Source organism: Mesoplodon bidens (assembly GCF_964165515.1).
Source record: "Mesoplodon bidens genome assembly, chromosome: 4".
Lineage (NCBI taxonomy): Eukaryota > Metazoa > Chordata > Mammalia > Artiodactyla > Ziphiidae > Mesoplodon > Mesoplodon bidens.
Window position 1 is genome coordinate 41723331 of NC_138160.1, and position 27677 is coordinate 41751007.

Below are 27677 nucleotides of genomic sequence, written 5' to 3' on the forward strand. Positions count from 1 at the left end.
AAGACAAAAGAAATAAAAGCAAAAATAAATAAATGGGATCTAATTAAATTTAAGGGCTTATGCACAGCAAAGGAAACCACTGACAAAACAAAAAGACAACCCACTAAATGGGAGAAAATATTTTTAAATGATATGACCAATAAGGGGTTAATATCCAAAATATATAAACAACTCATACAACTCAAAAAACCAAACAACCCAATTTAAAAATGGGTAGAAGACCTGAATAGACATTTTTCCAAGGAAGACATACATATGGCCAACAAACATATAAAAACATGCTCAACATCGCTAATCATCAGAAATGCAAATCAAAACCACAATGAGATGTCACCTCATACCTAGCAGGATGGCTATCATCAAAAAGAACACAATGAATGTTAGTGAGGATGTGGAGAAAAGGGAACACTTGTACATGGTTGGTGGGGATGTAAATTGGTGCAGCCACTATGGAAAGCAGTATGGAGGTTTCTCGAAAAACTAAATATAGAACTACCATATGATCGAGCAATTCCACTCCTGGATATGAATCCAAAGAAAACAAAAACACTAATTCAAAAAGATAGATGCACCCCAGTGTTCATAGCAGCATTATTTACAACAACCAAGATATGGAAGCAACCTAAGTGTCCATCAACAGATGAATGGATAAAGAAGATGTGACACACACACATACATATACATACATAAACACATTTATATATACAATGGAATATTACTCAGCCATAAAAAGGATAAAATTCTGCCACTTGCAATAAACATAGAGGGACCTAGAGCATATTATGCTTCATGAAATAAGTCAGAGAAAGACAAATACTTTATGTTATCACTTATATAGAGAATCTAAAAAATAAAACAAACGTATATAGCAAGACAGAAATAGACTCACAGTTAAAAATAATAAACTAGTGGTTACCAGTGGGCAGAGGGAAGGAGGAAGGGGAAAGACAGAGGTAGGGGATTAAGCGATACAAACTACCATGTATAAAATAGATCAGTAATAAGCATATATTGTACAACACAGCAAAATATAGCCACTATTTTGTAATAACTTTAAATGGAGTATAATCTCTGAAAGGATTGAATTGCTATGTTGTACACCTGAAACTAATATAATATTGTAAATCAACTATGTCAATAAAAAAAATTAAATAAAAACTTCAATTTCTCTCATCCATATAGAAGTAAAACACTAAGAAATATAAAACCACTTGTATTTGGATGGTGCTTTTTTCTGCAATGTAATTAAAAGCAACAAAAAAGAAACTCCAGTAGCATTTAGTCATTCATTGTTAATATTATTTTACTATGAAGATAATTTATTATTAAGCAATTTTCTCAGTCTTCTAAATAGTAAATCTAAAGAGGTTTTTTTTGAGTAAAGTATTTGAATACTAGCTTTTTAAAAAAAATTGTAATGACTTTCTTTTTCTCCTTTTTACTTTTACAGACAACAGCCCTTCATTGTCAGCAACCAAAACAAAAGGTTAACATTTTCAGTAACACTGAAAAACAAAAAGGAAAGTGCATACAACAGTGGGATTGTTGTTGATTTTTCAGAAAATCTGTTTTTTGCTTCCTGGTCCATGCCGGTATGTGAAGGCACCCTGTGTTAACTGATCTGTTTCCTACTTGTTGTCAATTACTGTCTCCCTTATACTCAAATCTCCATGTCCTCTGTGTTTTCTGAAGAAACACCTTAACCCTGAGCATGATCAGTCCTGACTTGTGGCTCCCAACTAGTTAAACCACTTGAGAAACATAGCCTGGCTGTGTATCTAGACCAATTCTGCTTCCCAGCTTGGGTCAGTTTTCCTTTGCCCTGACACTTGGCAGTAGTAGCCAGACTCTACCATAAACTCTCCTCAAGCCATCTGTGTGATGAGGCTTCCTCGGTGCTGCACAGATGCTGGGAGCTGCACTTGCTCTGAGAAATTAGAGTCCCACAGCTCAGCCCGAGCTTAGTAACCACAGGTCTTGCTGCTGCCAAGATGCTGCATTCCAATGAGGTCAGTTAATCATGTTGACTTGATCGCTATACCAGGAACACACTTGTCCATGAATGTCCCTCTGGTCCCTCCTCTGCCACCAAGCAGTGAAAAGGAGAGAAGGAAGCAACTGAGATTTTCCAAATTCACTACTTGATAAAAGTATTAAAAGATGGTTTCATCCAGTTTAAAGTCAATGTGAACTTAATAGATTTAGTGTTCTAAACCTATTCTGACTTCAGTGTTTAAATTTTTTGTGCCAAATGACAACTTCTTATTTTAAAGAGAAAAAAACCTGAGGAAAACTAAAATGATTCTTTAAATTATTTAAGGTATAAACAAAAACTATATTTTATTTGTCTTTCTCTTGAAACTACAACTTTGAAAATATACTGAGAGAAAAGTATGTATTAAAGACAGCATTTCTAAATAGTGGATTAAAGTTATTTTGTGCTTCTGAAATATAAGAAATAGGATTTATTTCTGGGTAAAATTCCAGTATTTGACCTCTCCTTTGTCTTGTTGGGTGTCCTGCTTAGCAATAAAAAATAGTATGTTAGCCACTTAGACAATTCATACAAAATTTTCAAGTCTTGGTATGAACCAACCTTTCTGCTAGAATTTCCAGGTGGTTTATACATCCTTCAGCACGTATGTGCGTGCGCATGCACACATACACACATTGCATACTAATTGATCATTGTTTCCTTGGTCTCATTCAGGTTGATGGGACAGAAGTGACATGCCAGATTGCTTCATCTCAGAAGTCTGTTACCTGCAATGTGGGCTACCCTGCTTTAAAAAGGGAACAACAGGTACACCTTGCATTTTATCCTTAAATCCATGCTGGCCCCTCCTTGCCATTGGTGTTAACCAATGAACCATCTTTATTAGGTATCGTCATTTGATAGGCACCACAAAATAACTGCCTGCATGTGGTTTTTTTTCATTTATTTTTTTATACAATAGGTTCTTATTAGTTACCTATTTTATACACATCAGTATATATATATGTTCATCCCAATCTCCCAATTCATCCCACCACCACCACCACCGCCCCGCTGCTTTCCCCCCTTGGTGTCCATACGTTTGTTCTCTACATGTGTGTCTCAATTTCTGCCCTGCAAACTGGTTCATCTGTACCATTTTTCTAGGTTCCACATATATGCGTTAATATACGATATTTGTTTTTCTTTCTGACTTACTTCACTCTGTATGACAGTCTCTGTGTCCATCCACATCTCTACAAATGACCCAATTTTGTTCCTTTTTATGGCTGAGTAATATTCCACTGTATATATGTACCACACCTTCTTTATCCATTTGACTCTCAATGTTGCCTGCATATTTAGAGGAAGTTTTTAAATATCTGCATGTTTTCTTTAAGTTATTAATAAAAGTGGGATTTTCTCCTTTGCAGTTCATTCCCAAAGGCACATACAATATAGAAATTTCTTTATTTCTGAACACATTGACCAACACTGGTCAAAGTGCTTTTACAGTCATGGATATCATTTTTAACCCCTAGTAAGCAAATTTTACATCAGCACAAAGCCTTCAAATTCAGATAAGTGTAAGTGCCTGTGATGTGCTGTCTGTATATGTCAGGTGAATTCAGTTCTGTTCTGAAGGTAAGGCAAGGTGGACAAATACATAGATATTCTACAAATTATAAAGCTTAAGGTTTATAAAATTCAGAATCAAATGGGAGTGAGTTTACTTTTATGGGACACTTTGTTTTTCATGTTGGTCCCAGAGCACAAAGCGTCATAGATTGATGAATTTTCATTTTGTGTATAGGTGACTTTCACTATTAACTTTGACTTCAATCTTCAAAACCTTCAGGATCAGGCCTCTGTCAGTTTCCAAGCCTTAAGGTAAAACATGATGAAGTCATGAATTAATGATGGGTGGCTTTTCTAATATTTCTCTTTCAGTAATTTCCTCATGTTCCTTTCAATAGTGAAAGCTACGAGGAAAACAAGGCAGATAATTCAGTCAACTTCAAACTCTCTCTGATGTATGATGCTGAAATTCACATAACAAGGTAGGTGAAACAGTAGGCAGCCTGTGACCATGGACATCACTCTGGCTCATAACATACTTGGTTCATGACTGAACAAGTCCTCTATATGCTCATTCTTAACTGGGGAATTTGAATTAAAATATTTCCTCATTGTCAACTAAAACAGAAGTCCAGGGACAAACTGGTCCCTAGGGGAATCTTGAGGGACTCTTTAGCTTTATTGACTAAGAGCAACACCAGAAAGACAAAGGAATAATCCTCTGTCACTTGCCAAGGGAAACTCCCCCGCAGGCCCTCGGAGGAGCTGTCAAAGCAGAACTCTCAGGGCCCCGAGGAGTTGCCACCACTTCCTTCTCCACGCCTGTGTCCTACTGTCCACATGAGATCTCAAGCAATGTCCCCACTCCTGGACGTTGAAGCCCCAAACACAAATACTGAATCTAGTTACAGAAAATTAGTTTCTGGGTGGAAAATTCCTGACATAGCAGATTAGGGGGTTTCTTCCAACCAGGAGAAAATGAGGCATTTTTCAAAAGAGGTCATCCAGAAGGACATGAGTTATTCCATTTTCTTGCCCGCCCAAAGCAAGTAAACCTGAGAGCACCAGGCAAAATGGTACTAGTTGATACCAGTTATCTTGAATTGTTCAGAGAGACATGTGTCTTGAGAGGTGAATAACGTATAGACACCACAGGTGCTAATAGGATCACCTTCAAGAAGGGAAATGGGTTCATGGGCACAGGCACATTGGGGCACAGCTATGCAGGTACATAGGCTGCAGGTGACACCCATTTCCAAGCCTGGGAACCAGAGTTCTCTACCTGCTGAAACACTAAGGCAGCTTCTCAGCACAGATCAGTGACCCCTGGAAAACACGCAGCAGTGTATCCCCAAGGAGCCACACTTCAAAGTGTCCAGTGACCGCTGATTTCTCTAACATCAGTCCCTAAAGCATGGAATATGTAGATCATCCAACAGATCCCTGAGCAAAAACAAAAAGGAAAATATGTCATTATGTCTAGAGCTAGAGACACATGAGCAAAGATGAAAAGAATGTTTCCTTATCGAGTGAGTTGCAAACAGCAAAAGCAGAAACAAAGTAGCAGAAACAAAGTATAGCCCAAGTCATCCATCCCTGAAAAATTATTCAGTAACTGCAGCTTTCAAAGGGCCCTCAGCTGCTAAAATAAGTAACTGAAAACAGATGCAGCCAAAGAGACTGATAGCACCACATTACCTGATTTTTTTTCTTCCTACCTTTAATGCTTCTTTCTCATCCTAAATCCTTTTTGTTAATAGAGCCTTTTTCTAATTCCATTCTCCCACCATGGCCAATTTTTTCAGATATTTTAAGATGAAATAAATACAATACTGAAGTGGGACTTCACTTTTACTAACATCTTAGCTATGTATTTTTTGTGATGGTAAATTGGATTCTCAGACATTCTCATATTCTTTTAAGTATATCATGCAGTTAAAAAAAGTATGGAGAATTATAAAGAATAAAGCTAAAGTGGCTCCTAATCCTACCTCTCAGATAATTTCTCTTAATGTCTTTTGTAAAAAAAGATATTAAATGTACATGGATAGAAAATCCAAACATTACAGAAATGTACACAACGAAAAGTGAAATCATCTCTCCGCATCTTCTCTGGTCATTTTGTAGATGACTAACTTGACTGTTTTCAGAATACCTTCCAGATAACAGGGTTTATTTATCTACCAGGATATATGCATTATACACACACACACACACACACACACACACACACACGAGTTTACTTTTTTTGAAAAAAAGTCCTACCCAATTATTGAGTATATCCCTTAGGAATCACTTTGATACTGTATAAGTATGTAATTATTTTGTGCAAATATGATGGATGGAAATAGATGACAGTAGAATTACTTCTAAAACAAGATCCGCCTGAGTACAGCTAACTGCTAATATATTGATCAATACTTAAGTAACTGAAGGAACACTTAAGTAACATGGAAAAATACTGGAACTCTTGAAAATGCAAAAACAGAGCATATTAATCAATTTAAAAACTGGCCATACTTAGCGGCTCGCACAAAGATCTTCTGGAAGGCAAAGGGAATAATTCATGGACATAAAGCCAGACTTTCTGTTTTATTTTCTTTTATTGTAATTAATTTTTATTGGGGTCAGGCTTTCTGTTTTTAATCCTAGTCCATTTTCCCGTTTTCCATGTAAGGCTGACAAATCATTGTTTCCTCTCATAGATATAACCTTGACAAATACTACATCTATTTAAGTCCCTATGGCATATTTTCCTTTTGAGAATTTGGGAAAAAATTCTAAGGCATAAAAAAAGAAAAAGGCAAGATTTTCAGTAAAGAAACCAAACAACTCTATCTCAGAAAATATCCAGTCCAATTTTTTTTTTTTTAGGAAATAGAATCAACATCCTGTAGTTAGGATAAATTGTCTGTTGGGAATAAATATTGCTTCTCAGACTCCCATCCCTGCTATCTACCCTCCATCCCTCAATGAAGCTACCCTAGTTGAAATCCATCCTCAGATTCCCAGAAATGAGTGAAGAGAGGGAATGGTATTCAGTTACCTTCCAGTCTCAGTGGTCCTGTGGGGTTCCCTCTGGCCTGGTCATCACTTCACTTGCAAACCCTACTCAGCAGCCCCAAGCAAAGAAGTCCAATTAGGCCAGTGCCTCTAGGCCTAGTCTAATAAAACTCCTGGGTCAGCCACCTTAGAGATGGTCTGTATGGTCAGTGGTGGAAACAGACTGACCAACCCCAATTCAGACCAAAGCATCAGAGCTGGTTTGGAACTAGGGAAGAATAGGGAGAAGGAATAATAAATAAAATGTATACAGTGATGAGTAGTGCAGGAGCTAATGCCCGATAGCTTATCATGGTACTTCAGCCATCATACCAAGTGGAAAATCCTCTGCTTTAGAAATCCATTCATCCAATCAATAAGGACCAAGTGTCTACTATATTAACACACCTGTCAATATATCTTGACACACCTGTCAAGATATAATATCTCGAGAAGACTTTCACTATAAATTCTTAATACATTTGTACTTATTTTTGAAACTTTACAACTGATACGCATTTAACACAAAGAATCTCAGCAGAGTGATCATTAAGGGATATGTTTTGAAAGGAACTTGTTTTAGCCTTAGAAATGTACACTGGATCATAAGTCCATAATAAGCATTTGTTTTCATTTAATATTTTGTACCTAAATGTAAACTCTTTCACTTGTAAAATAAGCTAGAAAATATTTAGATAAAAGAAATATTAAACTTCAAGAACAATAGCATAACTAAAATATTCGTCTTTACAAACATCATCCAACAGATCTACCAACATAAATTTTTATGAAGTCTCCTCGGATGGGAATATTCCTTCTATTGTGAACAATTTTGAAGATATTGGTCCAAAATTCATCTTCTCCATTAAGGTTGGTAAGCCTGACATAAGAATGGAAAATCAAGAGAAAGGGGAAAAAAAATGAGGGCAGGAGAAGAAGAAAGTAAAAATAAGTTGAAATATACCAGTGGTTCTCAAACTTGAGCACGCATTAGAATCACCTGGAGTCTTGTTAAAACACATGTCACTGGGCTCCATCTCCAGCGTTTCTGATTCAAAAGGTCTGGGGTGGATCTAACAATGTGCACTTCTAACAAGTTCCCAGGTGATGCTGATGCTTCTGGTGTGGGTGCCATACTTTGAGAACTACTAAGGTAGACCACTGATAAGTAAACAGGTGGGCTTTGTACATAGTTATGTGTCCTGGGTAAGAGATAATTGATGTATTTTGAAAGCAATTGTTGCACATTAATCAACAGAGCAGTAATATAATGATATTACTACGGACAAAAGTCTCTGAAATATAATCAGTATGCCAATTTATCCTTGGAAACCACTTCTATTTGAGAAGCTCACCATTTGTATACAAATATTTATTTTGTACAGTCATGCTAAGTAGTATATAAAAATATTTTAAAATTAGTTTCTATTGGCTATTACTTAGTAAAGTACAAATTTAAAGTTTGTTTTCAGTTATATAAAGAGAAATGAATTTATGAGAGAATGATATTTTATAACAGTGCATAAACTTTGGAAAATAAAAAGGGAAGAATCCACCCACCACCCTTAGTCATACCATTTTATTTTTGTACATTTCCTATAAGTCTGTCACATGGTTGCAACTCTATAATTCAGTGATTTAAAAAGTTCTTAAAGGAGTCTTGCTTTGTGATCCAGATACTGGAATTTATAAAATGTACATGGTATTTGGCAACTACTTCTTTAATGAAACATTTAGTCAATTAATAGTATATATTATAATATTCAAAGAACATGTAATAAGTATCAGCCTTTGTATGAAGTGCTTTATGTATGTTAACCCATTTAATTCCCAGATCAGTTATGAGATTGATAGGATTATTGTTCCTATGAGTGTTCTTTAAAATGTTTAATAACCAGTAGGGCATGAGCCCTGGACAATTAGGACAGACTTTCCACCAGCGAGAACAGAGGCTGTATCTGTGCCTACCTACTGATAGGCCAATTATCTTTATTTTAAAAATGAGAAAACTGAAGCATAAGGAGGTGAAGTACCTTGCCCAAGCCACACTGCTAGTTAGGGGCAGAGTGGGACTTCATGCCCTAGCAGACCAAACCCACAGATGGTAGGTGTTTTTAATCATCTCCTAAGTCACAAATTATTTACCAGTTAAAATTGTAGATGTTGAGATTCTTCCAAGAGGTAAAACACAGTGAGTCAAAGAGTGACCATAAAGTAATGACTCACTTTCATATGGACTCACTCTTACCACTTAAAAGTTGCCCTTCATCAACACTGAGGTTGTTGATCACGTTCCTTCCAACATGTGTATGATGTAGCGGCAATCAGAATGTTTTCTTACTACATAGGTAACAACAGGAAGTGTTCCAGTCAGCATGGCATCTGTAATCATCCATATCCCTCAATACACCAGAGGCAAGAACCCGCTGATGTACCTGACTGGGGTGCACACGGACCAGGTAAGTGCAGCCAAATTGCCTATAAGTACGAGTACCTTCCATGTGGAAATGTTCCATGAAGTGTAGGTGATCATGTCTGCATCATACAGACAAGAAACTGAAAAGATAACCCCTATGCACCCTGGATGCCAGGTAACTAGCAGTTAATTTCATATTAGAAGCAGGATATTGTTATAAGAGATGTCTGAGTGTAGGGATGTACAGATGGCAGAAATTATTAAAACCTCCTTCTGACCAGCTGAAGATCTGACTTTGTCAGAGCCCTGTTTATAGAGAAGTTAGTTGGCTGGGAAGTGAGAGGTTGAACCCATAGTGGGAGAATAGTTGGTCTACACAGCTGCAGTCAGTAGCTGGTCTTCAAGCTGCCAGCCTGGACTTTCAACTGGTAGTTGTCAACCCTGGTTCCTCATTTAATCACCTGGCACCTTTTAAATACGTGTGATGCCCACACCTACCCCAGGCAATTAAATCATAATCTCCAGGGCTAAGGCTCTAGCACCAGTGTTTTTCTTTAAAAGCTCTCTGGGTATTTCTCTAAAAGCCCTCCGGCTACAGGGATGCTGTAGCCAAACCCCTGACAGTAGCTCAGCCATAGTCTAGCACTTAGCTAATGCTACAGCAGTGTTACTTCTGCGCTGTTTATAGGTGACTACAGGAAAGCAAAAACCTAAACTGTTCCACAGGAAAAAAACCTGAATTAAATAAATCACTCCCAGACAATTGTTATTACAAATTTGTGTCATCACATGTGGGCTGCAAGAACCAGCGCCATGCCATCAAGTCACGTCAGGAGGATCTGAATACTTCAGGGTTTACATCAGTGATGAACAGAAGTGTGGCCAGGTCAGCACAGTGAAGAGAATCCTGGGAGCCCCTCCCCTGCCCCAACATGTGACAATAGGATTTCCTAACAAGTCGGAAATAACATCATAAACCATCTTGCTTCCTAAGACTGATTTGATGTCCTTCTTTGTAGGCTGGTGACATCAGTTGCAAAGCTGAAATAAATCCACTGAAAATAGGACAAACATCTTCTTCTGTATCTTTCAAGAGTGAAAATTTCCGTCATGTAAAAGAATTGGTGAGGACAGGTTAATGGGGTGAAAACTTCCTTTAGTGATTCATTGTTTGTTTTATCTGGAAATTGAGGCACTTCTTTTTTCCTGCCACCTCAGGTGGTAGAACTTTCCTATTTTGCCTTTGATGATCTGTGTGAATCAAGAAAATACATGCTGAAATCTAGGTTATTGAATTATTAGTTATGCCATTATTATAAAATACATGTTCCAAATTTCATGATACTAAAAGGACTCCATGTCAAACTGGTTTTGTGTTGTGCACACTGGAAATGTTGCAAAGAGCTGAGCGGGAGCTGGGCATGTGTGGGAGGTGAAGCCCCCCTCACCTCCTCCACATAATCACTGACATCTTTTATTGAGCTGTTAAATTTGACTCTCTGACCACCCTTCTCTGTTTTCAATATTTTCTCGTCTCCTGCTCGAGAGTTATGCCACTTTTTTGGGAAAGACACTTGTCTAGCATCTAGCATGGCACTTGGCAAATATGAAGTATTCAAATAAGCAAACATTTAGTGAATAGTAAAACCTAAACCAACCTCAGCTCTCCCCTATGAACAACACTGAAATTCTCCTGTTTTTCTTTTATTGCAATTATTTTATTTCATGAAGGATGGGAAAACAGGAGAATGAACAGTTTATTTAAATAACTATAGTGTAATTACAGTGTAAATGTGGTCTAAATCTGAACAGAGGTATGTAAAAATGCTCAGGAGAAACTCATCTCAGGGTATGAGATGAGTTATACCTCTCAGCATTTTCCTTATTTTTGTGAAAATGTTTTGATTTTGTAAAAAAGGCAACTTCTGTGAACAATATAGAGGAAACATAAGATGAAAAACAAAGAAGAAACTAAAGTCCTCCAGAAATCTAACAGCTGACCACTTAACATTTAATGAACAGTCTTCCTTACCTCTAATCATTAACCTACATATAAGCACATGTACACTGTTACATAAATGGACCAAGCTACCTTTTTTCATTGGCCGATATGTCACAGATCTTTTAATAGGCTTTATTTTTAGAGCAATTTTAGGTTCACAGCAAAATTGAGTTTAAATACAGAAATTTCCCATATACCTCTTGCCCCACTTACCCACAGCCTCCTACACTATGAACCCGCCTCCCCCCACCACGCAGAGTGGTACGTTTGTTTCAATCGATGAACCTACACCGACACATCATAATTACCCAAAGTCCATGGTTTACATTGTTACCCTTGATGTATGTTCTATCGGTTTGGACGAACTTATAATGACATGGATCCACAATTGCGGTGTGTGCAGAATAGTCCAGAAACTCCTCTGCGCTCCACCTATTCATCCCTCCTTCCCCCCTAACTCTTGGCAACCACTGATTCTTTTACTTTTTTAAAATTCAAGGAATGCATCTGTATCATGAGGTTACTGACTAAATTGTACTACATTTTGTGTATGTATATTCAATAATTTACTTAACTAGTACACTGTTCATAAACACGGATTGTTTAGTCTTTGGGTTTTTTTAAAATTTTTATTTTACACTGGAGTATAGTTGATTAACAGACTTGTGGGGGTTGTTGTTTCTCTTTAACTCTGAGAAACAGAAACTTCAGTAAACAGGCCTGCTGTACTCTTCTGCACACACTTACGATTATCTCCTGCGGCCTTCCACACAGATGGGAAGCGGCAGGGGCAAAGGACACGCACTTTTTACATTTTGAGGCAAAGTGCTAAACTCTCCAGAAGAAGGGTTGTAACTACTACTAATAGTTCATGAGATTGCTCATTTCCTTAGATCCTTCCCAGTCCTGGGTTTTATCTGTCTTTGTAAAATTTTGGTGTTTATTTTTTAAAGCCCGTACTAACTCTCTCTTCTTTTACCCTTGACTCCAACCTGAAAGAACTGCAGAACCGCTTCATGTAGTAACGTCACCTGCTGGCTGAAAGACCTTCAGGTGAAAGGAGAATACTTCCTTAATGTGTCTACCAGAATCTGGAACGGGACTTTCGCAGTAGTAAGTACAGGCTCTGTTTATTCGGCTCATTGATAGCAATGAAACATAAGCCTTCACTGTCAATAAGGTCGCGCCCTCTGACAAAATCAGCATTCTGACTAATGTCAGCCGTGCCCAATGACCCAGAGCAATCTTACCTTGGAAGGTAGTATGCTTCCATCCCTTTCCAAAGCTTGCCCAACCTGGCTGTGCCTCAGAATCACCTGGGCTGCTTGTAAAGCATCTGCTTCTTAGACTCCATGCCAGCCTACTAGAGCAGGATCTCTGGAAATGGTGTCAGGATCCCCTCAGCTGCCTGGGGTGCAATGGGCCACCTGCTCTGCCTTCCTCCCCCTGCTCTTGACTTTTCTGACTTCTGGTCTCCTCCACCACACACCCAAATCAAAGTGCCTCAATTCCCTGTGCTCCCAGGTGACTGGTGATTGATCTTAAACTACCTGGTAGATGAATCTAACCTAAGAATCCATCTTCCTATATTAAAGCCAGGTGTAACCACCCTGCTCTCCTGTTTTTAATCCCTTCTCTGGTGAAAGCCCCAGTGTGCTTACAATTTTTTTTGTCATTTCAGTCTCACAACAAGTTTGAGGAATGTGCCAAAACAATGTCAGAGTTTTTTTCCAATTGGCAGGTGTGACTTGGCAGTAGTGATACCTGCTTTCAGCAGAGATTTCGGTAGCCAGAATTTCAGTCTGGCACGGGAAGTGTAAGGATGGACAGGCCTCCTTAAATCTGACTACATAAGCGGCGAGCCATTCATTTTACTAACACTGGCTCTGATTGAGGCAGCAAAATAGAAATTAGTTTGAAACCTCCAGGGGGCCTTGTGGCTCTCAGTGAATTTTTTAAAAAATAAATCAGTCTTCAAGGTGCTTACCAACCATACCCTATTCCCTATTTTCTAACCACTTCATGATCTCTCCAACAAACTCCTCCCTGCTATGGAGTTTTATGTCACATCAGAGAACTTGGCTCCCTCCGAACTTGGCCTCGGAACCAAAATATAAGCAATATTCTTCGATAAAGACATAATAGAAAGAGGAATTGTGAAAGGCAGGTGAAAAACTAGAGAAGTGGAGGAGTGAGGAGTTGGGTTTTCTCCTTGTTTGCCTTTATTTGGTTTTCTTGTTAGTTGCATTTGCTTTCAAGCCTTCAGGATGCCTCTAAATCCTGTAAGACGCAAAGCAGGCAGTTATACCATCATCCCAGCTGCTGCAGTTTGGCGCTCAGTTTTTTACCCATTGGATCTTGGCTCCTTGGATTTGAGGAACAAATGTTTTCATAGTAACCTTTGCCAGCTGGGAAGGAAAATTGACTGTTGCAAATCAAAAGGCAATCACCCCGGCTCTGTAAAAAGCATCTGGTTTTTCTTGAGTTTGTTTAAAGCTACATCAGTTTAACTGTAAGACTTTTTATAGTACCTTCCCCAAGGTTTTCAGAAGCAGCAGTTTCATTTCTGGAAGCAAAATTCTGAAGAAGTGTATTATTTATGCTTTTTCAACATGGTTATGATAGTTAAGCTGAAAAACACCCATGAGAGTTATTGCATATCAAGTCCTACACATCTTCCTCCTTCATGAAAGGTCAAATGTTTATCCCCACCTTGTTTTGAACCATTTCAACAGTGGATGTTCTCAGACCATCTAGGAGATCCGGTTTGAAATATGAATCCTACTTCCTGTATTAGAGCCCATGAATATACTATCTTTTGCCCTTTTTCTGAGGCAGTGCAAGTCAACTTAACATTTCAAGTAATTTCATCACAAAGTGATTGCTTAGGCTTCCAAATCAGTGGCATTGTTGCTTGCCCTTTGTAAGGAAAAGGCTTGTTGAATGCTAGCAGGTGTGTGACTTCACTCTCCTGGGTGTTCATGGCACGCCTACCGCTACTTGTTAACCCTGCAGGATACTGCGTACCCGTGCAAAGGGCCAGACTTAGGAGGGCAGATATATCAGTGCTGTAAGGAAGTTCTTTCATATCTAGTCTGCAGGGACTATTAAATAAGAACATTCACTTAACTGTTACTCCTTTTAAATTTTAAACCATCATCAATACTCCTAATGTTCCCCAAATAATGTATGTTTGAGAGACCAGTGATCAGGGTTAACTTCTGCAATCTTCCATCTTGAGAAAATTAAGGCTAATCAGAGACTGAGCCAGTGGAAAGGAAATAAATTGCTCACTTTTTGGATATGCGTTCTTTCTGGCTCCCAGATATAGTTTAGCAAATTACCTCATGGAGTATATTGAATCATGTGCCCTAGTAACCACAAAAACTAAATCCTAGTAGCCAGATCATGTGAAGGCAGTTCTCAAATCTGGGCATTGTATTCCATCTCGAAATAAGCGTCAGTCCCGATACTTGATTATAGAGAAAACAATATACACATCAGTTATGTATCCACTGAAAAATAGATTATTTTTCTGTAACTAGATTCAGGAATGCATGTAAAATAATTTCATTTTTGGAGGTTACTAATAACATCAGCATAAAATGTATGTCCTTCCTATATGCCTGCCCCAAATCCAGTATTTTTTATAAAAATGCTTAGATTAGGAAATCTGAAATTATTACTCATGTTATATAGCACTGACACAAGGTTTAGGATGTCTGCCACTGACATGCATGGTCTTTAAACCGTTTTATTTTACACATGTGTACCCAAAAGAGAAACTCTCTTCCTTTTGAATCTGATTTCACATTCTGTTTTGTGATTTATTCAGGTAAATATTTAAAAACAGCAAGTTTTCAATTTTCTCTCATGTCACAAACTTCGTTGTTTTTAGAAACCTAAACTATGATCTTTCGCAATTAAAAACTTCATTTCTAAACCCTTGTTTTTCACCCCTGTTTACAAGTTAGAGTTACCGAGAGAGAGCCTTTAACCGGCTGGTATCTAGACCCCACCCGCCGAGACTTCGTTTTTTTTTTTTTCTTCTAACATCTTTATTGGAGTATAATTGCTTTACAATGGTGTGTTAGTTTCTGCTTTATAACAAAGTGAATCAGTTATACATATACATATGTTCCCATATCTCTTCCCTCTTGCATCTCCCTCCCTCCCTCCCACCCTCCCTATCCCACCCCTCTAGGTGGTCACAAAGCACCTAGCTGATCTCCCTGTGCTATGCAGCTGCTTCCCACTAGCTATCTATTTTACGTTTGGTAGTGTATATATGTCCATGCCACTCTCTCACTTTGTCACCACTTACCCTTCCTCCTCCCCATATCCTCGAGTCCATTCTCTAGTAGGTCTGTGTCTTTATTCCCGTCTTACCCCTAGGTTCTTCATGACTTTTTTTCTTCTTAGATTCCATATATATGTGTTAGCATACGGTATTTGTCTTTCTCTTTCTGACTTACTTCACTCTGTATGACAGACTCTAGGTCCATCCACCTCACTACAAATAACTCAATTTCGTTCCTTTTTATGGCTGAGTAATATTCCATTGTATATATGTGCCACATCTTCTTTATCTTCTGATGATGGACACTTAGGTTGCTTCCATCTCCTAGCTATTGTAAATAGAGCTGCAATGAACACTTTGGTACATGACTGTTTTTGAATTATGGTTTTCTCAGGGTATATGCCCAGTAGTGGGATTGCTGGGTCATATGGTAGTTCTATTTGTAGTTTTTTAAGGAACCTCCATACTGTTCTCCATAGTGGCTGTACCAATTCACATTCCCACCAGCAGTGCAAGAGTGTTCCCTTTTTTCCACACCCTCTCCAGCATTTATTGTTTCTAGATTTTTTGATGATGGCCATTCTGACTGGTGTGAGATGATATCTTATTGTGGTTTTGATTTGCATTTCTCTAATGATTAATGATGTTGAGCATTTTTTCATGTGTTTGTTGGCAATCTGTATATCTTCTTTGGAGAAATGTGTATTTAGGTCTTCTGGCCATTTTTGGATTGGGTTGTTTTTTTGTTATTGAGCTGCATGAGCTGCTTGTAAATTTTGGAGATTAATCCTTTGTCAGTTGCTTCATTTGCAAATATTTTCTCCCATTCTGAGGGTTGTCTTTTCATCTTGTTTATGGTTTCCTTTGCTGTGCAAAAGCTTTGAAGTTACATTAGGTCTCATTTGTTTATTTTTGTTTTTATTTCCATTTCTCTAGGAGGTGGGTCCAAAAGGATCTTGCTGTGATTTATGTCATAGAGTGTTCTGCCTATGTTTTCCTCTAAGAGTTTGACAGTTTCTGGCCTTACATTTAGGGTTAGGCCAGAAAGCTTTCGACAAAATTCAACACCCATTTATGATAAAAACCCTGCAGAAAGTAGGCACAGAGGGAACTTTCCTCAACGGAATAAGGCCATATATGAGAAACCCACAGCCAACATCGTCCTCAATGGTGAAAAACTGAAACCATTTCCACTAAGATCAGGAACAAGACAAGGTTGCCCACTCTCACCACTATTATTCAACACAGTTTTGGAAGTTTTAGCCACAGCAATCAGAGAAGAAAAGGAAATAAAAGGAATCCATATCAGAAAAGAAGAGACTTCATTTAATTTGCTATGGCAGGGCCCAGTCACCCGCATGGTTTAAGTTCCCACACGGGGTCCCAGCATATCGGCGATTTAAGCACACACAGATGCTTGAGTCTTCAGAGTTGGCATTTGCTCGTCACTTTCCACAAGAACATAAATAGGGAACATGCCGAGTTTTATACATTAACTTCTGCTAGGATAAAATATAGTCTTTATTCTTCTTATGTTCCAGTCGACTTTTCAGACAGTACAGCTGACAGCAGCGGCAGAAATCGACACCTATAACCCCCAGATATACGCGATCGAAGAAAACACCGTCACGGTGAGTGCGTCGCATCCCTCCCTGTGGGCGCTGGAGTCTCTGACAGGCATTCCATTTCTGACCATTTACAATAGTCACTTTCGCATCTACATGTATACAGAAGTATCTTACTGAAACTCTGAAAGGCTAATGTTTATCATGCTGAGCTTTGATAAGGGTGTTTGCTACTCAAAAGAGCCCCCTGGTGTCCTTGCCCTCCCCCTCGTGCCCACGCTGGCAAAGCTAGATCAGAAGTGATGATCTGACAGGAGGCACAAGGGGGAAGGGGCCCCATCTTGCTGTGGCTCCCTCCTCCCTCCTCCAGGCATCAACCAGCACCATGGCTCCTCCTTTCTGCTCATGCTTACACAAAGCAGTTTACATCCTCGGCCATGAAATCTAAGTCATGCTCCTTTGAATCATACATAGTATTTTAGAGTATTTTTGAAAGAGAAGTGCTTAAGTATGCTTAATAAATAAGGCATTAGAGGGCTTTTTCTTTGTTTTAGCAGTACTCCTTAAAACTAGACACTGACACTGTGTGAAACATCCATTCATTCGATCTTCAGTCTAGAAAACTATAAATGCTTCTCTTGATTAAAAAAAAAAGGGGTTGGCAAAGAAATGTATGTTCACAGAAAACAAAGGCTCACTGTTCCAGGAGCTGGCACACGGGACAACTTTCCTTCGCACTGGAACTCTGGTTAGAATATGCCATATTTAGATATAGCAGGATTTCCATGCTCAGCTAACCTGCTGGCAGAGCCCTGGGCATCTTCCTCCCAACGCTTTTGTTGGGAACTGGAAGCCAGTTCAAGACTCTGCCCCGAGGCCAGCTTGGCAGCTGGCCCCAGTCCACTAGTCCACTGCTGCAGTCTATGGACTTGGCTAAAAAGCCAATGGCCTTGTGAACTCGGGACCTCTCTTGATGCCTGAGAGTGGAGCTCACAGCCCTGCTGTCCCACTACTTTCCCAGCAAAAATGATTCCACATAGAGGATGCTGCTCTGCTTCTGGTTTAGGACTATCAGTGAAGGCCCACACCCTCTCTTCAGAGGCTGGGGTGTGGAAAATCAGAAACGGAGCCAAAGGAAACGTGGGCTTCAAATTCAAAGTGCTATGAACTAAGCCTCATTCATTTCAGAAAAATGTAGTGTTCAGACAATACCTGGACCTCTGCTGAAATCTGGTTTTTTTAAGAAAGCAGTATTAAATAAATGCATTAATTAAAATTTCAAATTAACAATTTCAATGAACGTTTTGGGAGATTTTTCTTTTCATGGTTTTCTCTGAGCAATACTGATAAGTAATAGAGGCCAACTATTACTTGTGTCTATAAAAATATTTTTTGAATCCAAATAGCTTTTAAATAAATTTTAAAATTATATTTTGGAATCCAAATAATAATTGACCTATCCCTATAGGTAGACAAGTGATTCTTAAATTTATTTGAATTCCAAGCCCACTTAAAAAGCCAATACAAAAATCATGTACTCATAGTTCCCTAAAGATCCATGGAGCCTGGATTAGCAAATTCTAAAATAGAGAGAAGTAGGGATATGACTGCCACTAAGCAGTGAACTACATGAATCTAGTTATTTTATTCCTAAATTTATAAAGCCTTAGTTTAGCTCTTAAAAATCCAAATGAGAAGAAATATAGTCACCAAAAGGCCAGACTCAAGTTTAGCCCAACTCATAAATTCTGTGGTGAAAAGCAGCTTATCTGCCACTGTAATTCAGTGTTACATCAAGTAAATAAATTAGGTTTTCTCCCCTTGTTTGGCTCCAAAATTAGCTCTTTGAAAATGGTTGTGATTCTTTCCCCAATTAAAAAAAAAAAAAAAAAAAGAATATACAGTTTTACTGTTAGAACTCTTACGGCAGCCATGCTATTACAAAGCCACAAAGACTGCCAGGAAGTGGACGTTAAGAATCATGTGTAACCTCAAGGGCAATTTATCACTGAAAAGGTCAACTTGAGCCCTGAGATATTACTTCTACTTGTTAACAATCCATATCAAGTAAATCAACATTTTAGGAGCCTGATTCAAAGTAGTTGTTGTTGTTATTGTTTAATCACAAGGAGTTTGTGTTGTTAATTTTTTGACTCTCCTCCCCAAGACTGGGTTCCAAATGCTTTCACTTGATGATGAGACTGGATGCCAGAAACTAAAGTTCCAAATTTCATAAGTGATTAAAGCATCTGAGACTGTCAGAGATGACATATCCACTAAATACTGATGCAGTTAAAGGAAGGAAATGGGAAGACTTGCATGCCTTGCCTGTATTTGCAGGAGCATTTTGTCTCGAGATTGTACTGTACAATATTTAACTGAGGAATGTGATCGTGAGGAAGTCACATCCCCTTTCCAGACCATCTTATAAAATTAGAGGATTTGACTAGACCATCTCACTTTTTTTCAGTGCTAAATTAACGCAATTGTTTTGTATATACACTTACAGATTCCCGTTACCATAATGAAACCCCACGAGAAAGCTGAAGTACCAACCGGAGTTATAGTAGGAAGTGCAATCGCTGGAATCCTTTTGTTATTAGCTCTGGTTGCAATTTTATGGAAGGTAAGAAATGTTTCATATTTAAAAATACAGGGGTCCTGAAGGCCTCTGTCTTGAATTTCCTTATCACAGAGCAACCCTAAGTTTTATATGGTACCTCCTCATCTATCATAAGAAAAAAGGAAATGCAAGTTTATTTGCAAATTCTCACTCATGTTCTTGAAAGCAATCAGTAAGGATTTTATCTCTTTGGTCTTGGTCCCTTTTCTCCAACCTTCTTTCATCCAGACCCTGAATGTTTTGTGTACCTGCAAGTAAGTAGACCCTGAAAAATTTAACTTTATGCAATTCATTTCAACTCTGGGTATTAATCTCCTCGCTGAAGGGCTGATGCCAGGTCAACACTCTGCACACTGACCTCTCCAGATCCCCTCGATTCCCAGAGGTGCACGGAGGGGGGAGTCTGGGTCCATACAAAATAAGCCAGAAGTGGTAATGTTTTTACATCATCATCTTACAGCTTGGATTCTTCAAAAGAAAATATGAAAAAATGACCAAAAATCCAGATGAAATTGATGAGACCACAGAACTCAACAGCTGAATCACCCAGCAGTTCCCACTGCAGTGGGACGGGGCAGCATCCCAGCCAGGGTTTACTATTCGCATGAACGGATTTCTTAAAAATCCCAGTGTAACTTAGTAACGTAACAGGTAAACTAGAACTGCAGGTCAGTTTGTAAAGAAACTGTGAGGGATTTGGGAGCGAAGGAGTATAAAGGGTAAAAGACTATTTTATGTTGGGGGGAAAGTGATCTTTACGTTGGCTGGTCCAGAGTTTACATGAAATGTTTCCAAACAGGAGAACTCTTAAAGAAAAATATAACCTTTCTCAGAATATTTTTTGGGGAAAAACCCAATCATTTAAAATGATTGTTTTTAAACAACAAAAGTGGAAGTACTCGGTATAGGTATATAATTAGCTTGGATATATTGATGCTGATGGGCAAAAAAACCAACACAGGTCTTCAACTTAATGCTGCTCATCCAAAGTTGCCACAGAGGATATTTTCAGTGATAATTTTGTTTATACACTAGGTAAAATTTGCTGTTGTCAGCCCACAGCTGCTTCCTTAGAGTCCCTTTCTTGCGATGATGTACTTATCAAAACATGCTTGGTGACTGGTAGGGGCCTCCTGCAGAGGAAATCTCCATTTCACTGGGGGAGGGTTAGGGGCCTGAAGGATTTAGAGGCCAAAGCACAAACTTTTGTTTAAAATCTGTAACATCATTTATGGTAGAATCTTGTCTGTTGGAGGCCCCGCCTGGAAGGAGGAAATTTTTCTCCTTTAGGGTGCATAACTGGCTGACCCTGACTGGCTGGCTGGCTGGCAGGGGGCGGGAACCTTGTGAATTTTTGAAAGATGAGTAATTTGTTTGGAATCCTTCCTCCTTCCACAATGAACCTCTCCCACCTCCTGGTGCCCCCATATTCTCGATGCCTGCTGCTGCCTGCCTTCCTCTCCAGGAGTCCAGAGTTTTCCACCCTCCTTGTCCAAATCTCCCACTCCCAGGGCAGCTGCTCTTCTCCAGGTGTGAGAAGGCAGTCATCTGTTTCACTTCCACACTTGTGTGAATTACTGTATAATCCCCTTAACTTCAGGGAGCTATTTTCATTTATTGATAAATATGCAAGAAAAGCCCAAGTGAACTTCTAATTGTTGAGATTTCAGGCAGGGTAAACAAGGTAAAGTATAAACATCTCAGGAATTTGCAAGAAGTTACAAGGAGACATTAGAAACCACCCAATCAGCATGTGCACCTACTGTGCTTGTCTGTTTCTGGAGGACTTACACTTCCAGAAGAAGGACTTTCACCTGGGAGTTTGCTCACCAGGTAGTCTCACGCCCCAATTCCTGAGAGTCTTATTGAGTCGTCAGATCGGGATGAAGCCTGGTGACCTGTATTTTACAAGCATCCCGGTCCTTATGGTGTAAATGGGCCACTGTGAGGGCCACCACCCATTTCTCCTTCTGCACCTCCTTTTCTCTACTTCTGAGCCCACCTATCCTCTAGGAGGGACTGGGAGAAAAAGGGCAGAGATGAAGGCCGTGGGGACTATGTTATGTCAGAAAGTACATACCTAAAGCTTCAGACAAGTCACTTAGCCTCTGTAAACTTCAGTGTCCTTGTTATAAAATGGGGAGACTGGGGCGGAGCTCAGCAGCGACGCTTTTGACTTTAAAAACCTACTATCTGGGTTTCTTATAACACAAATAGACAATCCTCCAAGAATCTGACACTGAAAAGAATTAGGAGGAAAACAGGTATTTGCCCATGTGTGCCTGTGATGGCAGTGCAGGGCTGTCTGCACAGTTACAGAATTTATTTTGCATCTGACAAAACAAAGGGGGAAAAAAAGACAATTAGAAATAAAACATCAGGGGTTTACAGCAAAAACAGCATGGTATTCTCTAGTTACATGTGCTAGAGCCCAATTCTTTTAACAGCTGGATTCAAACACTGTTTCATTCCAAGAAAAATTGTTTTAAAAAAAGAGTGGAGGGGAAACTGGTCATTAAGTTGATAAAGACTATTTAACAAACTGGGTAACTGCTGTATATATTTACGAGTTTTTTGATGTAATATACTGAGAACATTGGAAGTCATCCTTTTATTTTACTCTGCTTCCCCTTCCTTAGATGATAAACACTAATCTGAGGTCACATACTCACAGTGAGCTTGCGAGCTCTGGCAAGCCTTGCCCTGGATGAGCCGCCTTGACGGCACTGTTTCCATGAAGGAGTTGGATTACTATAAACTAAAAAATTAGCCATTTGTCTCTGCACCATTTATTCACACTGGCGCAGGGTTTCTCAGTCTGGGCACTACTGACGTTTGGAGCCAGGTAATTCTTTCTTGCGGGGGCCTGACCTGTGCAGTGGGGGATGTTCAGGAGCATCCCTGGCCTCTGGCTACGGCCTCTACCTACGAATACCAGACGCTCCCTCTCCCCCTCATCGTGGTGATCAAAAAATGTCCCCAGACATTGGCTAACGCCTCCTGGAAGGCAAAAATCACCCCGACTGAGAACCACTGCACTAAGCAAGTGGCCTAAATATACAACTTCTGTTACCAGATCACAGATTTGAGGCAGAGGCTCTAGTGAGGAGTATTTCTCAAGCACTTTTAAGCAAAGCTTGAGTATTCATCCAAGAAATTAAAAAATTATGAGAAAAAAAGCTCTGTATTCCTATTCAGCCATACTTTTATTTTAAAAGTAACTAGAATATGGGGCTTAAAAGATGTCATCTTCAAAGTTTCCATTTCATAAATGGTGTATAGACAATATGTATAGAATGTGATAAGAATTGAGTTGCTTCATGCATGGCTGCCACACAAGCCTTACAAAATACTAAAGTAGAACAGTCTGTGAAAAAAATGCATTGAGATTTGAATTTATGCATTGTCCATTTTAGCAGCAAAATGAGAACTGGACAGATTCCTAGCTGGCTGTGCTATTTTTATAAAATAGTAAAAGTTACTAACTGTGAAAAGAAAACTAAAACCAATTTATCATAATCACACAAGTGATTATACTACAAGTTATTATAGAAGGTATAATTTTATAATGTATTCTGATATACAGCTATAATGTAATATGACAGTCCCATAAATTAAGACATCATTAAGCAGAAAGCATTAAACAGGATTCCTCAAACTGAGCTCCCTGGTCCATCATTAATACAATTTGCACACAGAAAATAATTATATACACAGCTCTTAGGACTATGCCCTCATTAACGCATACTCATTTCAATCAATTCGAAAGACGAGACCTCTAAAGGTAAAAGGTATACATGGGGGTAAAGTTTGAAACAAAAATGTTAACTATTTCTTTGAATCTTAAAGAATGAAAATGTAGCCATTATGTAAATATAAAAAAATGGTTTCATTTGTACCTGATTTATTTTGGCAGATAAAGTCAAAATGTAAATGTATATATTGCACAACTATGTTAAATTGTATTATTTTTTTAAAGACAAATTGTCTAGGATAGTTTCCTTCACACATAATGTATAAATCTTTGTTAAGTATATTTGCTTTTTTGATAAACTGGTTTTTGTCTTTTTTTCTCTCCACCAAAAATATAAAAATGAATATGCATGTTTGTATATGAAGTTTCATAATTCGTTTGATTTTTGAGAAGCAAAAGATCAAATTGGAGCAGTAATCAACAAACTAGTTAAGAGCTTTTCTCCTATTAAAGTATGAGAATCAAACAGAAAAGTATTATTTAATTGTAAACCCCTCTTTAAATACCACATTACTGAATACAATTAAAATCATTTTGAAAATAAAGCTGTTTACTTTGGAATTTGAATTTTACCACTTAACGTATTTCACTGTATTTATCTTATGCACTCACTGTGCTTCAGAACACATTCAAGACTCAGTAGAAGAAGAGCAAGGATACATCTAACCTCTTACGTTAGTAGCAGCGGCCACAAGGATGCTTTTGCAGGAACCTTAAACCGCCTTCACAGCTTAGAGACTAGGTGTAAAGCCTTGCTCCTCACAATGTGGTCGATGGGCAGGCAGCGCTGCATCACCTGGAGGCTGTTACAAAATGCAGATCTCAGGTGCCACACAGAACTGAATTCCAATTGGAAGTTTAAGATCATCAGATGATTCATATTATGTTAAAGTTTGAGAAGCACTACTCTAAAGCACAATTTACCTCTAGATATACATATGTGCTTGATATAGGAAAAAAAAAATTGGTCAAACCGCTGCAGCCTATATGAGTAGTCATCTGCATAGTTTTTTAAAAATTTTTAATAGTAAGCAAGAGGGTTTACATCTTAAGGATTAAATATGCTGAAATGAACGTGCTGAAATTATAAAACAAGGTACATATCAGGCTCATAGACTGGCCCTCATTCTATAGCTGGCGCATCAATGCAAAGGTTGCTGGGTATGTGTTGGGTTGCACACCTATGCACAAACATCTCCAATTCCTACCAGGTGAACTCCCACATGCCTTCCTCAGTTTGGCCCATCTCAATTCTGGTGAAGCACATCATAAGGGCAGCTGATTGCAGAACCACCACCAGTAAGCGTATCTGGTATGCTTCATACATTAAAATACAACTTTGAAGAAAAAGAACATTCATTTTTCTTTGGATTGTCACAGAGTAGGTTAAAGACCTGTATCAAATCTACCATTCTGTTCTAAATCGGAAAAGTTTTATATTTATGTATTTTTAAAAAGTAATTCCTTTTATTCATTCTATATCACCTTTTAAAAACTACACAGAACATTTTAAAAAAATTCCTCATCCTATCATAACCCTTTAATATTTTAAACTAAGATACCAATTAAAGATTGGAAATAATCTTATTCAAAAAGAGGGACTGATTTTCATCTTAGGACCACTCCAACCTAACAGAAAAAGGCTACTAACTAAACTGAACTTCTTGATTCTGTGCAAAATAGAAGTAAAAAGCTAACTTAAGTTGTTCTTACTATAACCCTAGCTCCACTGCCCTCTGCTGGGTGAGCTACCTAACTACACCACACAAATTGTTACTGCCTTAAGAGAGGCCTTTACTACAACTAGGTGCTCAGGAACTATGTAGGAGAGACATTGCAGGATGGGAGTGAGGAAGACTGCAGAAGAAAAAGCTGCACCTATCCACTCATTCATCTAGCCAGATACTTTTACGCATCTGTAAGCACTACAACTACACATCGTGTCACATGTGTTTAATTTGGGGGCACAATACTTAACACCGACAGAACTTCTGAGCACTCTTGAGTGCGTGTCATGGTTAGACACTGTGGTGACAGAGACAAAAAATCCCTAGCCTCAGGAAGTTGATAGTCTAGTGATGGAGATAAATGAACAGATGGAGTACATGAGGTAGTGGTTAAGTGCCACTGCAAGATATAAAGTAGAGCAAGGGAAGGGAACAGGAATCCAGTTTTAAATAGGGTAGTCAGAGAAGGCTCTCTGAGGAGGTGACATTTAATTAGGGAGGAAGTGAGGAAGCAGACTATAGGAATTCCTGGAGGAAGGGCATTCTAGACAAAAAGACCGGCAAGGACTCTTAGGGAGAATAAGCCTGCCACAAAGCACCACAGCAAAGCAGGGAGCCTGGTGCAAGAGAGGAGGTGAGAGGGGCAGGCAGGAGCCCGATCATGTAGGTTGTAGGTCATGGTGAGAACACTGAGGTTCTAGGATGTGATTACCTATTAGAAGGTTCAAGTAGGATGATGAAGTGACCTAAGTGGGAGAAGGAAGGGGGACTGTCACCAGGCCACAGCAACAGTCCAAGAGAAACGGAGTGGTGGCTTGGATGACAAATGTAGCAGCAGAAAAAAGAAATGAGTGGATTCAAAAGATATCCAGGAACTGTTTTCTAATTCTCCAATAGGTTCATTCAGGGATCTAAGATCAAGATTCAAACTTCTGGCTCCTTAATCACTATTTCTCAAAACATGCTGAAAATACAGTGGCTCAACATCATATCTAAAGGACAAAAATATCCACAAAATCACAAAATACTTCATTTGTTGACCATCCGCTATTACTTTCATCCAAAGATAAAATTCTTTAAATTTTGCTACCTGTTAAAAAACTTGAAACGCAAGTAATCTGAGTTTCCTACTTCTTGGGTGAATTTACATAGGCTGTCATACAAAGCCACAGTTCCAAAGTGACTTTAAACATTACAATCCACTTAAAGGCCGATTTTTTTAGGTTACTCTTCTAATTAGTGAAGCAACTAAGCTACGGGTATAGAAAGGCTCTGTCAAAGTGCTGCTAGCCTCTTATTACCTCACCACCAATTAACACTGCCACACCTAAGAAACTGGGGATCAAAGACCCTATTTAAATCCAGTGCAATGCACTAAAAACTGTCAGGGATGTTCCATCCCAGTTTTAGCATTTTAGTCCCAGATTAACTCCTTAACCTCTGTACTGGAGACTTAAAAGCATAATAGTCTGTGTTCCTGACTTAGAACAAAACCTACTCAAAATTAAGACATGACTTTAATAAAACATGCTTAGAGAATACTTTGTTCTTTAAATATTTAATTACCATCAATAAAGATCCTCTAAAGAAATATTTGAGTAGAAAAATCCTGAAATCCACATATACCTCATACATATATGACATAATAAACAACATATGAACATGGGTGCAAAATCCCAGGAATATCTGGTGGCTCAGTAATCTCATGATACTGTGCTTTCACACAGAATGTAACTGACTGTTGTCCAACCACCAGCCCCTGTTCTCAAATAGGAGGACAAAGTTTGGTGGGAGGGAGGCAGGCAGTGAATTCAGAGAGGGTAAGGTTGAGACCAGACAGACAACCCCATCTCGGTAAGGGAATAGTTGGTGGAGGATTTGTCAGCCTCCCCACGATTCTTCTGGTCCAATCTCTGAATAGGTGAAGGAATAAACACCAAATAAGCAGGAGATTCCTAATGTCCATATGGCTGTTCCAAAGGTCCCAGCCAAAGACAGGATGCAGGATCTTCCCCATGGTATCTAACATTGGCAGACAAAGACCACTGGTGGGTGCCTCGCACAGAACAGGCATTCAGTATTTGTTGAACAAATGAATTCCTTAGGTAAAAAATGCTTTGCTAGATGTAACTAGTGATATTACTGAAAAAAAAATCTTTGGGTATGAAAATGTAAGTCTTTGTTCCCAAAATGCATAATGATAATTTTATGATGTCAACTGCCCAAAATTATGCCAATATATTATTACTTTAAAAACTATATGGAGGTCAGATCAAGATGCCAAAGTAGGAGGACATGGAGCTCACCTCTCCTGACAAACATACCAAAATACATCTATGTGTGGAACAATTCACACAGAAAACCAACCGGAAACTTGGCAAAAGAACTCCTATACAACTGAAATGGCAAGGAAGATTTCCACATAACTGGGTAGGATGGAAAAGAAGCAAAAGTTGGGGCCTCTGCCCCTGGAAGGGATCTGAAAGGAAGAGAAGGTCCGCACAGGTGAACCCTCCTCCTGGGGTGTGAGCAGGCTGAGCCACAGACTGGGCATCCCAGGCCCAGGGTCCTACACAGAGGAGACAAGCCTGGTTGGTTGCTGGGAAAACTGCTGGGGCAGATAGAAGGGCTGGAGAAGCCTAAACTCTGCTCTTGAGGAGTGCATGCGTGCTAGCTTGCCAGCAATCAGGGTGGA

The 27677-nt window shown here is 38.9% G+C and overlaps 1 protein-coding gene across 1 annotated transcript in view; it reads left to right on the top strand.

The window, feature by feature from the left end:
* The window catches only part of ITGA2 (integrin subunit alpha 2), a 109424-nt gene extending 89380 nt beyond the window's left edge, over positions 1–20044 (top strand). The window contains exons 20-30 of the mRNA XM_081230402.1: positions 1451–1592; positions 2711–2803; positions 3789–3865; positions 3952–4035; positions 7363–7465; positions 8944–9054; positions 10031–10135; positions 12013–12126; positions 16855–16944; positions 19388–19504; positions 19962–20044. Coding sequence (XP_081086528.1) covers positions 1451–1592; positions 2711–2803; positions 3789–3865; positions 3952–4035; positions 7363–7465; positions 8944–9054; positions 10031–10135; positions 12013–12126; positions 16855–16944; positions 19388–19504; positions 19962–20042 — 1117 coding nt within the window. The 3' untranslated portion in view covers positions 20043–20044. The remainder of the gene's footprint in view (positions 1–1450; positions 1593–2710; positions 2804–3788; positions 3866–3951; positions 4036–7362; positions 7466–8943; positions 9055–10030; positions 10136–12012; positions 12127–16854; positions 16945–19387; positions 19505–19961) is intronic.
* Positions 20045–27677: the final 7633 nt, after the last annotated feature.